At 53.4% G+C, this 12,685-nt stretch overlaps 1 protein-coding gene across 4 annotated transcripts in view; it reads right to left on the reverse strand.

The window, feature by feature from the left end:
- Positions 1-1,446: 1,446 nt before the first annotated feature.
- Positions 1,447-12,685, reverse strand: part of LTBP2 (latent transforming growth factor beta binding protein 2) — a 106,937-nt gene continuing 95,698 nt past the window's right edge. For 3 of the 4 annotated variants that reach the window (XM_043556625.1, XM_043556626.1, XM_043556624.1), the window contains 14 exons: positions 12,253-12,375; positions 12,026-12,151; positions 11,499-11,621; positions 10,670-10,801; positions 10,257-10,382; positions 9,543-9,686; positions 8,250-8,441; positions 8,046-8,129; positions 7,224-7,352; positions 6,785-6,922; positions 6,531-6,698; positions 5,952-6,233; positions 4,824-4,973; positions 1,447-4,371 (listed from right to left, as the gene is read on the reverse strand). In XM_043556625.1, coding sequence (XP_043412560.1) covers positions 4,226-4,371; positions 4,824-4,973; positions 5,952-6,233; positions 6,531-6,698; positions 6,785-6,922; positions 7,224-7,352; positions 8,046-8,129; positions 8,250-8,441; positions 9,543-9,686; positions 10,257-10,382; positions 10,670-10,801; positions 11,499-11,621; positions 12,026-12,151; positions 12,253-12,375 — 2,063 coding nt within the window. In that variant the 3' untranslated portion in view covers positions 1,447-4,225. Of the gene's footprint in view, positions 4,372-4,823; positions 4,974-5,951; positions 6,234-6,530; positions 6,699-6,784; positions 6,923-7,223; positions 7,353-8,045; positions 8,130-8,249; positions 8,442-9,542; positions 9,687-10,256; positions 10,383-10,669; positions 10,802-11,498; positions 11,622-12,025; positions 12,152-12,252; positions 12,376-12,685 lie in introns of those variants that run through there. The other variant, XM_043556627.1, reaches the window with a different exon arrangement.

The following is a 12,685-nucleotide window of genomic DNA, read 5'->3' on the forward strand; positions in this document are numbered from 1 at the left end:
AATGGGAGATTTGGACTTCTGTGTTTTAGAAAGGGTGGGTTTGGGAGAAATCACCTCACTTTATTACACTGAGAAAGCCTCAGGGGAAAACCTGAAGTGATAACAAGAAGCCTCCATTGGAGTAGGATGACGTAGAAATTTTAAAAGCACGGGGCATAGAGAAATGATAGCATCAAGGGGACGGTGGGCAGTTGGCTTGGAACAAATAGTAAGTATAGTAAAATGGGTTTAGGGTCTTTTGCAGGCCCTTTTTGACCAGATGCCCTCTTTCTGGCAAGCAGTAAAGACCAGCAGGTGTTTTCACAAATTTTGCTCACTGTGCAAATTCATTTACGAAAACTTGACACTCCTCTAGTATCCATTGGGAGACTTTTTTTTTTTTTTTTTGCTTCCCCATTACTTTCAAGGGGAAAGGCCCTGTTTGTTGCAGAACTGGTTTTATTTATGCAAAGTTAGAGAGTGTCTGGGGCAGCATGTCCCCCCTTTGCTTTAGCAAGAACCAAAGACAAGGGAGCCCTGCGTCTGCTTCACGTTGTGAATCTGCTCTACGGTGTTCGCTCAAAAGAGGGGGGGGGTCTCTGGGTCAACATCCAGATCTTACCTTGTGGCATCATACGCTTCAGTTCCGTGACTGATAGTGACTGGTGGTATGTACACTGTAGGTGTCCCACCCACCCTTCGTTTGTGTGGGAATGTTGACTGATTACAAGGGATTGGAGAAAACAGGTTTAGAAGTAAGGGGTTAGAAGTAGGTGTCCAAGAACTTTCTAACTTCTCTTCTTTTTAAAAAATTTTTTTTTTCAATTTTTATTTATTTTTGGGACAGAGAGAGACAGAGCATGAACGGGGGAGGGGCAGAGAGAGAGGGAGACACAGAATCGGAAACAGGCTCCAGGCTCTGAGCCATCAGCCCAGAGCCCGACGCGGGGCTCGAACTCACGGACCGCGAGATCGTGACCTGGCTGAAGTCGGACGCTTAACCGACTGCGCCACCCAGGCGCCCCACTAACTTCTCTTCTTAAGAATTGAAACCCGTTCTTTCAGTCTTCTGTTACAAAGCCTCAAACGGAGGGCTGACATGTGGTAGCAGCATCCTGTATTGAGAAGTGGGCGGCACCGATCATCTGGCGTAGCCCTCCCGTCAGTGCTGGCCAGGAGTGGGTCTCGTGCCGCTGGTAGTGGACGGGACCTGACACTGTCCAGTGCAACATTAATTATGGTTTTGCATGTGTGTCTCAAAGGCAGGAAACTCCTCTACTTTCTAGGTATCTAGCATTGGTGTTTATGGTTGCTCTTTCAGAATCCCTGTTTTCCATTTCTCCACAGAAATGCTGCAGGGCTGTTTAAAGGAAGTTTGCTTTAAGAAGTTTTGCAATAATTGCGGGGCTTTAATTGTCAGATAAAGACAGAAAGGAGGGAGCATTTAAGTGGTCTGTGGCCAGCAGCTGTATTTAAAAATATTTTATTTTTTTGAAAAGGTAATACACACGGTACAAAATTCAAAAAGACACAAAAGGGGATACAGTGAAAAGTCCCAATCCTGTACCCGTGTACCCTGTCACCCTCCCCACAAACCACTGTTGTTTCTAAGAATTTACCCTACAGGTATGATTCATAGATATAATGTGAAATAACATACAAGAATATTCATTACAGCATTACTTATAAATAGCAAGAGATAGGAAACAATGGAAACAGCTGTCAATAGGGGACTGATTACAAATTATGACTGATCCATTCAGTGGAATAGCATATAATTACAATATAGAACGAGACAACTCTTCATGTGAAAATACGGATTAAGTGAAAAAAGCAAAGTGCAGAACAGCATGCATAGAGTGGTCTTTGTGTTTTGATACAAAGAAATCCGTGTATGTGCATGAAGTTTTTCTGGAAGGGTGAGCAGGAAGGCGAGGGTTGAGAGGAGGCACAGTGCCAGCAGGTGTACTGAAGAGTGGTAAGAAGTTCTCTGAACCGTGGGGCGTAAGGAGAGTGGTGAGGGTGAGGTCAGCAGATACCCAGCTGTCTTCCCCCTTTCTTTAGATAAATAGCAGCATATATTACACTTTGTTATATGACCTTCTTTCCCCCCTTCGTCTGGTTTGGATTTCTTACCAAGGCATTTACAGCCACTTTTTTTTTTTTTCCTCCTTTTTTAGGCCTCCGTTTCAACTAATAGTTTCTAATCTTTTACTGTTACAAGTAATGCTATAATAAATAACCTCTGACGTGTGTCGTTTCACATTTGGTGAGAAATATCTGAAGGTTAAATTCCTAGAAGATTCAAAGACTAAGAGCTTTTGTAAGTTTGAAAGACATTGCCATGTTATCCTTTTCAGAAGTTCTATCAGTTTCCGTCCCTGTTAGCTGTGTATGTGAGTGCCTCTTTCATCAGATGCTTGCCGACTAGGAGTCTTAAACGTTTTGATCCTTGCCAATCTGACAATTTTTAAAAAGTATCTCAGTGTGGTTTTAATTCACATTTCTTTTATTACGAAAGAAGGTCAGAATATTTTCACATGTGTAAGAACTATATAGTTTTGTTGGCTGAAAACATCTTAGCTAGTAGAGTGACCTAGGGCAAATTGTTTAAACTCTTGTGTGTCTCAATTTCCTCAGCTGTAAGCTGGGAATAAAAATAGTCAGTAGGATTGTTGGATGATTAAATGAAATTTGTGTCCAGCACTCAACACAGTGCCTGGCACATAACAGGCATTCGGAAGTTATTATGGGATGGCTGACAATCAGAGCAACCGCTAGGACAGGACAGATTAAATTAAGAAAATGACATTCGTCCCTATGTCTTCAGGCGCATGGAGTCTCATTCATTTACATTGCCTTTCATCAGACAAATGCAAAGGCAGAGCTTTCCTTGTCTCAGAAGAAGAAGGAACCTTTTCCCATTGGATCCCAATCCTAGGCTGTTGGCAGAGTTGGCAAGAGGGTAGGCACAGCCTCATGTCTAATAATTAGACTTAGCCAACATGGTAAAGAAATTTGGTTTAATATGAAATAAAAACAAAAACAGAAAAGCCCAGATGTACATCTTTTTATTCCACAATGGTTCTAAACTCCTGGCTGGCCAAGGTTGGAGTGGGTCTCTACTTGTAAACTGAGAGGGATAGCAGCCATCCCGTTTTTGAAAGAAAGATGGCAGGGGCATCTGAGAATACAGAAACAACATAGGAAATCTGGCTTCCCCTAAATAAGACTACACTGTATCTCACAAGCTAGAAAATAGGCCCCTTTATTTTTAGTACCTCAAAACTGGCATCCACAAAAGGGAACCCAGGACAGATTTGTTTCCTGTAAGAAGCAGTATGTATTTAATACAGGTCTTCGGAGATGGGCACCCTGTCCTGTGGCAGCCTTTGCTGGGTGCACGCGAATTATCATGGGTAGATGGTGAGTGTTTACCCGAAGTTACTGAACGTTTTCTTTAGACTTGTTGAAAGCCTTGGCTTCCCCTTTCTTAACAACTCCCCGTATTTTTCATATTGCCCTCTTGCTGCTTTCTTAGGCTTCTTGTTCCCCTTCACTTGTGTCTCTACACTCAGCAAGCTGGTATCAGTCTTGCTCTTCCGAGATGAGCTGAGCTGATCTGCTCCTCCCTGGGGCCACAGAACTGCTATTGGATGGAGCTGTGGTAAAATCTGGCCCAGACCGGATTGGCTGAGTGAAGTGTTGGTTCTCTGGAGGCGGCCTTGGAGTCACTCCCCAAACCCCCCCCTCCCCCCCCAATCCTTTTTTGCTCAAGAGATACTGAAGGACCATCCCTGGGCAGATGTGACCTCTGACCCAGTTGTGGAATCATCAGGATGTCCTGTGGATCATGGCTGGGAAAGGGTATCTGCAATGTGAGTCCGAGTGACCTTGCGTGTTTGCACAGCTTGAGGGGGTGGATGAGGGCCATCCTTTAGGAAGCATCCATAGCAAGGCCAGGACAAATGGCAGACTGGTCCTCATGGCCAGTGGCTGAAGCATTAAAGCGTTTGGTGGTGGTTGAGCCAAGCAAGGGCACGGCAGCATGAAGGCAGTGACAGAAGCTCAGCCAGAGCCTAAGCTGGGAGAGATGAAAAGCAGGCGGGGCTGGCTGGGAGCTGGGCTGCAGGGCCTTCTGCCTGCTTCTTCATGGTGTCTTCCCAGCTAGGAAAGCCTTCTCGAGGCCCCTGCCTGTGTGGCCTGGGCCCATTTCCAGGTAGCTGCCCACACTGAGCCCTCACTGCTATTCCTTGGAGGTACAGTGTGGGGGGCCGGCCTCGGCCACATAACCTGGGGAGCAATGGCAGCGGTAGGAGCCCTCGGTGTTCTCGCAGTGACCGTGGGCACAGAGCGCAGCAGGCCCGTTCAAGTCGTCACACTCATTGATATCTAAGAGGAAGGGAAGGAAGAGAGAGCTGTGGGGAACCCAGGTGCCTCTGCTGTTGTGGTCACTAAGCACCAGCCCCTGCCCCGCAGTGGAATCCTACATGTGGCAGCCAGGAGCTGAGGTCATTGCCCCGAACTAGGCAAGTCAGAGACACAAAGCAGGTGGTAGTGAACCCATCCTGTGCCCCTGGACAGTGGCCATGCTCTTTTGTCCCTGCCTTTCTTCTCTCTAGGAACCTCCCTGGAAAGGGCTTTCTATACACAACAGGAGACCTTCCTTTGGTGCTGTCTCACCACTTGGCCTGGTTCCAGACAGCCCCACTAGGGGGCAGCAGTGTATGTTCCACTCTCAAGTTCAGCCTTGTATTCCTCAGTGAGCGGTGGGCCAGTCTGACCTTTCCACCTGGAGCCATCAGGGCCATCCTGCTCCCTGGGCCACTCACATCACAACTTACCCACGCAGGCCATGTGGGCCATGTCCAGCTGGAAGCCCTCAAAGCAGTCACAGGTGTAGCCCTCCCTCACTCGCACACAGCGGCCGTTCTCACAGCCGTTCAGGATGCCGCATTCCTCTGCCTGAAGCCCTTCGAAGCCGGCCTGGTGCTCTGGTAGGAGGGAGTCAGAAGGAAGCTGAGGCCTCGCACCCAGCCTTGGGAGCCTCACCCTCCACTATGAAGGTTGCTCCTTTTGGAATCCTAAGGTCAGGGTTGGGAGGGTCTAAAACTCTCACGGAGATGCTAAAACAAAAGGCACTACCCTTAAGAGATAATTATGTGTCATTACTTTATGGTGGCGGAGACCTGCGGTACTTTAAATGTTAGCCCCGGGAAGGTTGAGACTCCTTGCTCTCATAGTGCCAGGGTTCCCGAGCAGGTGGGTGTCTATATAGTGTTGGTTTTGTGGTTGGTGGTGGTTAAAATCTTTAGATGGTTTTTGGGGGGAGGAGATTGGCAGCAAAAGGGGATTACCCTCACCCAACACGAAGCAAAACTTAGGGATCTGCTTAACCCTCTCCTCTTTAAGCAGGTCCCAACCCCTGAGAAAGACCGTATCCCTGGTCCCCGTGAAGCCTTTGGTACAGTGGCCTGTGCCTGGGGCAGCTACCACATCCGTTGCACAGGTGCCAGGCCTGACTTCTTCATTAGAATTCAAGTCCTATATGCTGGGGTCCTTGCCACTTACAAACCGAGTCACCACAGTGGGCCTCTAAAGTGATTAGAAATCCTGAATGCACATTTCAGGTCACGAGTGTGAGCCTGTAGACCAGGTTATTCTGCACACCGTGGGTGGTATGGAGGGAGAGAGACGGACCGGAGTGTACCTGCTTTCTCTTGCTCTCTCAACCCCCACAGGGAAGTTTTTGAGGTTGGGATGGTGTCCTGTCCTGTACCTCTTTGGCTCATCAGAGTTGTTTGGGTCTGACCCAGGCATTTGGAGTTGTCCCTTGAGTGACCTGTGAGAGGGCTGGCTGGGTCTTTTCCCTCCCCGGGCCTCACCCCGCTGGCAGCAATTAGTAGGTAGAGGAGATGGAAGTGAAACCATTTTGGTGCCCGCCGCTTCCCCATTTTTGCAGCAACACAGACCTGGATGGCTGGCCACGTAGTGGGGCTGGAGTTCTGAGGGCTGCAGGGGGGGCTCAAGAACTGGTAGGTGGTCCCCTGGGCGGCTGGCTGTGTTGGGGAAGGGTGGCTCTGGGACGGTGTCCTCGGGACCCAGGTAGTTGTAGAAGGGGGCCCCGTCTGGGCCGTAGAGGCTGTAATGCAGGTCCTCGGGCCCGGGGCCGTACTCATAGCCTGGCCGGAAGTGGACTCCAGCCTCCCGCTCGGCTTCGATCCGGGCCACGTTGCACAGCTGGGCGTAGACCTCTGTCAGGGAGGAGGGAGAGAGGATGCTGCCAGGCTCTTGATAGCTAAAGCCTGGAGTGTGGTTCCCAGGCTCATTTCCCCAGGGAGAGGGAGCATGCTGGGACTGGTGTCCTCTGGGAGTTCCTGACAGTGCTCTCCTCGTCACCCCAGCCCCTCCCCCACTCTGTCCCCAGACAATAGAGATGGAAGATGGCCACACTCTGATTGCTCTACTCCTAAATCCCTCCTTCCCAGGTGAGGGCATTTCCTTCCCTGGGGCCCCTCCCCCCCCAGGCAGGCACGGGTCACCCTTCTCACCAGAGCTCCTGGGGGGGCACAGGGCACACTGCTGGCTCCAGGCCTCGCCATCCTGACAGCAGCATTCCGTGTAGGTGGTGCGGCGCCCGTGCAGGGGTTGGCTGCACACATAATTGGTGACTCTTTTCCAGCAGATGTCCATGTGGATGTCGTGGTCAGGCAGGTCCTCTGGTGGCACAGCACAGGGGCACGTGAGCCCTCCCGGCCCAGATTCAGTCCCCCCACCGCTGCCCCGCCACTCCAGGCCTACTGACCCGTGCCGCCGGTGCTGTTCACGCAGCGCTGCTGGCCGAGGTCCAGGGTGAGCGGGGGGCTGCAGAAGCAGTGGAAAGAGCCTTCAGTGTTCACACACTCACCGTTCTCGCAGACCATGTCCTGGCACTCGTCATGATCTGTGGTGGCAGAAAGACGGAAGGGGGATGTGGGGGGCAGTACCAAGGCGGCTTGCCCACGGACCGCCTTCGTGGAAGGGGGTTTTCTTGTAACTGACAATGAAGAGGTGGCACCCTGCTTCCCCCTCCCTCCCCCCCGACCCAGTCCAGTCTGGGGAGGGGGGGGCCCTCCCCAGGGATGCCTTTCCAACAGGTGTCCAGCTCCCCTCACCTCAGACCTGCCTGCTGCAGTGGGAGCTCCCAGCAAGAATGGGGCTGGCTGGTGGGGGCTGGGGCGGGGAGGGGCGGTGTGTGTCCTCACCCTCACACTTCCTGTGGACGGCGTTGTAGTGGTAGCCGGGATGGCACAGGCAGATGTAGCCAGGCACCGTGTTGAGGCACCGGCCGTTCTGGCAGAGCCCAGGCCCGAACATCACACACTCGTCCGCATCTGCGGGAGGGCGGAGCCAAGGTGAGAAGCAGTACGAAGCAGAACGTGATACTAAGGGCTCCAAAGCCAGACCTGCTGGGTTTGGGTCCTGGCGCTGCCACTTGCCAGTCAGGTGACTTTGGGCAACTTGTTCAGGTCTCCTTGCCTCAGTTTCCTACCTAAAAATATGTGGATGCTATTACTCAATCTCTCACAATTGTTACGAAGATTAAGAGGTTAATATATGTAGGTGCTTCAATAGCACTTGGCATGTAGCAAGCACTTAAGGAAAGCTGCTTCTGTTTCTGGGATTTCCTTCTCCAGCTTCAGGATTAGGATGCGGAAGGGCTCATGCCTGAACTACCCACTTTGAGTGTGGGTTCCCCCAAAGTTTCTGGCTTTCTAAGTGAGGCCAGGGAGATAAGCAACTGCCTCGGTAGAGCAGTATTTCCCACTCTGTCCCTATGCCCCAGGACTGGGTTAGTCAAGGCGTCATAGTTTATTCCGGAGGGTTCGGCCTCGGGGGAGCAGAGGGAGCTCAGGTCAGAACTTCAGCTACACATCCGTAGGTAGTCAGCCCCAGGACAGGAACCAGGGGAGTCACCTGGGAGGCTGGGGCTTCATGCAGAGCTTCCCTGGGAACCCTCCCGGAGGACCAGGCCGGGCCCGCTCAGGTGAGTGGAGTCTGGGGAGGAGGGTCTCTAGGGAGGTTACCTGTGTACGTGGTCTGTCCAAACATCCAGGCTCCGTCCACAGGGATGTAGCCTTTACCACTAGGGCAGATCTCGCTGAATTCCACTGTGCAAGAAGGTATCCAAGCTTAGAGACAGAAGGGCTCTGCCCCCATCTTCTCTCCCCTTCTTTCAGGGTCACCCTGCAGAGCTGACACTGAGGATTTGGGACCCTTGGGGGCCTTACCTGAGTCCTCAGCTGGGCAGAGGTCACAGGCGTCTCCCCAGCTGGCACCCTGAGTGCAGCAGCACTCGGCCTGTGTGGTGTTCCGGCCCAGAAGGCTGGAGCAGGGCAGCTGGTCATTCTGCCCAGAGTAGCACTCCATGCGGATGGGGCCCGGGGGGTGGTCCCCTGGCGGGGCCTCAGGAATACTCTGACCTGTGTGTGAGCGATGCCCTTTATTACTGTCTGTCCGTGGCTCTCTAGGGCACCCTAGGCTTTGAATTTATTTTCAAAATTTTATGTTTATATAATAGCACTTCCCAGTGTACAACATGCTTTTACCTGTATTATTGTGCTTGATGCTTTCAACAACTTTATATTGTCACCTCCCTCTCACAGATGAGGCAGTTAAGATTTAGAAAAACTAGGTGACTTACCGCAGCCACCAGCTGTTAAGTGGCCCAGACCCCTGTTCTTCTGCTATCCCCTGCTATCCCCCTGCTATCCCCCACTATCCCCCACTATAGGGGGTGCCCCCAGTCCTTGGCATAACCATAGAGGCAGCCCTCCCCCATTCCTCAGCTCACACTATACCCCAGCCCCTCCCACCTTCCCTGTTCCAGGTCCTGTTTTCTTTTCTTTTTTTTTTTAATTTTTTTTAACATTTATTTATTTTTGAGACAGAGACAGAGCATGAACGGGGGAGGGGCAGAGAGAGGGAGACACAGAATCGGAAGTAGGCTCCAGGCTCTGAGCCATCAGCCCAGAACCCAACGCGGGGCTCGAACTCACAGACCACGAGATCGTGACCTGAGCTGAAGTCGGACGCTCAACCAACTGAGCCACCGGGGTGCCCCTCCAGGTCCTGTTTTCTTTTCCCCAAGTCAGAGGAGGCCAGCTGAGTCCTCATGCAGCCTGGGGTGACAGGCTGGACCCAGCAGCTCAAGAGTGGAGTGGACAGGAGAGAGTGAGGCTTAGCTTCAAGGCCTCCCTCACCAAACGTGCCCTGAGACCCCCGTGAGGCTCAGTCTGAGATCACTGGGCACCTTCAGTTGGCATCAGAGCTTCCCGAGCCTCCCAGACATTCCCTGGCCGGGGACAGGCCCCCACTCCCCCCCCCCCCCCCCCCCCCCCCCGCTCTCGTCTTGACATTTGCTGCACTCCTTGCCCTGCCGCACTGCATTCCTAAGTGGTGCCCCTGCCCACACTGCCCGGGCCTGGCCCGGGCTCCTTCTCAGTAGCTGCCGCAGTTGAAGTGCTTTGTAAGCCGCAGAGTGGTCATTCGCAACGACTGGGTAGAGTATGGGGCACGCTCACCTCCAGCCACCCGTGGGCGGCAGTGCCCCTCCTGAGCGTCGTACTCCTCCAGGTCACTGGCACAGAGGCACAGGAAGGAGCCCTCCACATTCTCACAGAGCGCCGCCCCACACACCGCCAGCATGAGCTCACACTCGTTCACGTCTGCCAGGCACGAGGATGGGCTTGTGGGTGGAGAAGACGCAGCCTGTGCCCCTGCCCCTCTGCCCGCAGCCCAGGGGGCAGATCCTCATCCATCCCCTCAAAAGAAACAGACTAGGTCTTGGGAGAAGAGCAGAAGGGAGCTAGCAGGAAGGAGGGACCGATGAACAGAGGGCGTGGGAAGGGAGAGAGGCGAAGGGTGGCAGGAAACGGTCACTAAACGGACAAAGAGGAAGGGTTCCTCCCTCCGGGCACGTTCTCCAAATGTGCCTCTCGAGACCCAGAGGTCTCTGGGGAAGGGTGGTGCGCCTTCGCTGATATGCTTGCTCCCCCTGCTGGTAGAACATGGCCACGTTTCTCCTGCCAACCTGGTCCCCCTGCCTGCTGTAGGGTAGAGCTGAAATCCCCCTCCCTTGCCCACTCTATGAGGACCTATTGTGGAGGCGTGTGACCTCGAGCCCTTCAGGAGGAGGGCCCTAGGGCCTCTCTCCAGGACAGCCAAAATCTGTGGAGATGGGCCCAAGGGCCTCCCCTTCCCGGGCCCGGAGCCGGGCTAGCCTGCAGGCTTCTCACCAACACATTCCCAGCCGGAGGACGAAGTCTCGAAGCCCTGGTCACAGAGGCAGCGGAAGGAGCCGTCAGTGTTGTCGCAGAAGCCGTGGCTCCCACACATGGTGTCGTTGGCACACTCGTCTATGTCTGTGGGACAGTGGGGACTAGGGTGTAGGGTGCGCTCTTGCTCTGTTTGCTGGGAATACTTGGACTATTGACACCAATGTCTATAAAAAGTAACTTCTAAACACAGGACAAGAACACTCTAACATTGACGTTCCTCTTCAATTTTTGTGTAAGCCCTGCTGTTTGGAAAATACGCAAACTTCCAACAGCTGCCAACACAATGTCCTCAGGCGAAAGCAGTTTCTAGCTGGATACGTGAAAATAGGTGTCCTCAGCCCTCCTGCCTCCGACTCCCCATTCCTACTCACCAATGCAGTCTCCAGTCGGAGCCATGTGGAAGCCAGGCTGGCAGGCTAGGACACAGCGGTAGGAGCCAGGGCTGTTCTCACACCTCCAGGCCCCACATACCGAGTCGCCGTGGTCCTTACACTCGTCAATATCTGTCCCCAGAGCCAAGAGAGGGGGCGGAAGTGGGCAGGTCACTGCTTTGGCCCCACCGTTTTGGCATTACAAGGTCATGCCCCACAACCTTTGGGGTCCTTGATCCGCTGCAAATGACTGTGCTCAACCCACCCCCAAAACATTAAGTTCAGGATCATTTCTCCTGACCCGGCAGGATGAGTGTCTAGGTAGAAAACTATATGCTGTTTAGGAACGCACTGAGCTCTTAGCCTTCTGTGACATATTTTTTCCCTCACCCCCTTCTCCCTACGGCAGAGTACTTTATGCTTCTTTTTATATAAGTCTGCACCAAAGCGTATTTACTGAAAATTGTCTTTGTATCTGTCTCCCTTGCTCAATTTGAAGATTGTCCATAACTGTCTACTTTGTCCTAGCAAAAGACATTGAACCTAGCAGGGGTTTAATAAATGTCTATTGAATCAGTTTGGCTTTAAAAACTAGATTGTGTGCTCTGCTGGCACAAGGATCCTGATTGTCTTTATTTTGTCATCCTTGGATATGTCCGGAGTCAGCGGACAGTCAATAAATGCATTCTCCATTGGATGATTAATCTGTGGAAAGTGCTCTGCTTTCTGGAAGCTGCAGTTCCTAGTCCCAGGGAGCTGAGGACCAGGCAGGGGTGGAGGTGGGCGGACATGGGGCAGAGCCCTGTCCACTCCCCCCTGGCGACCTTACCCACACACTCCCCGCTCTCTGGGGAGGGCTGGAAGCCGGTTTCACACAGACAGTTGAAGGAGCCCTCCGTGTTGACACAGTGTCCTCCCAGACACCGGTCTGTGACTGCACATTCGTCCACATCTAGAATAGAGACATTTGTCAGCAGGCCCAGCCATGGGTCCCTGGGGCCCTAAGTAGTCCACAGGAGAGCCAGAGAGTGCCTCAGGTTAGGAAAGGGCTAGAAGATCTGAGGAAGAGTCTGGAGCTAGAGGCCAGAGGCCAGGCTGGGGGGAGCAGCCCCAGAACTGGGACACTACCAAGGACAGAAGGGTGACACCCAAAGGATTCAAAGGGCACATGCCTGTCGTAGATACCATGGAGAGGCCCTGTTGAGTGCCTTCCTGAAACCTGTCTCCCTGTCATCACTCAGCCTCCCGCCTCCCATCCCCGGGTGGGGCCAGGAGCACTTTATTTTTAGTAGTCTAGACAGAGCCTCCAGCGCCCCCTGCTGCTGGCAAGCAGACATGGCCCAGCTGGCTTCTCACCCTGGCAGCTGGTGCCCCCCTCGGCGCTGGCGAAGCCCGGTGCGCAGAGACAGAAGAAGGACCCGTGGCTGTTGAGGCACTCGCCGCGGGGTGCACAGTACTCCTCTCCCACGCACTCGTCCACATCTGCAAGGAGAAGGTAGGCAGCGGTGTCGCCCAGGCATGTTGCCCCCTCCCCCGCCCCACTCATTGTCCACGGTTCCCGCTGGGGATAGGGAGCCACTCACCCTCACACGTGGTGCCATTGGCCAGCTGGAAGCCTGTGGGACAGAGGCACTGATAGGAGCCAGCCGTGTTCTTGCACTCGCCTCCCAGGCAGCTGCTCTGGAAGTCTTTACACTCATCCACATCTGCAGGGTCACACAGGGGGGAAGGCAGCCCGTGGCAGCACCACCCCCACCAGGACAGGAACCAACAGGGAGGTCTCCAGAGGACCAGTCCCCTGCCTGAGGAGTCTGGACCCACAGGGGCCTCATCGCCTTATAAAGCAGCTGGCGAGGGAGGCTTCGGGGAGCAGTATCACTGCAGCTCCCTCCATTGTTGCCCTGGCCCAGCAGCCTTTGGCTGGGCCTCTCCAGCTGCCCACACAGTGCCCCTGGGGATGCTTGGCCCCTCCCTGCGACCTTGGCCTACAGTGGCCAAACCCACTGCCCTGACCAC

This window comes from Prionailurus bengalensis, chromosome B3 (genome assembly GCF_016509475.1).
Source record: "Prionailurus bengalensis isolate Pbe53 chromosome B3, Fcat_Pben_1.1_paternal_pri, whole genome shotgun sequence".
In the NCBI taxonomy this organism is placed as follows: Eukaryota; Metazoa; Chordata; class Mammalia; order Carnivora; family Felidae; genus Prionailurus; species Prionailurus bengalensis.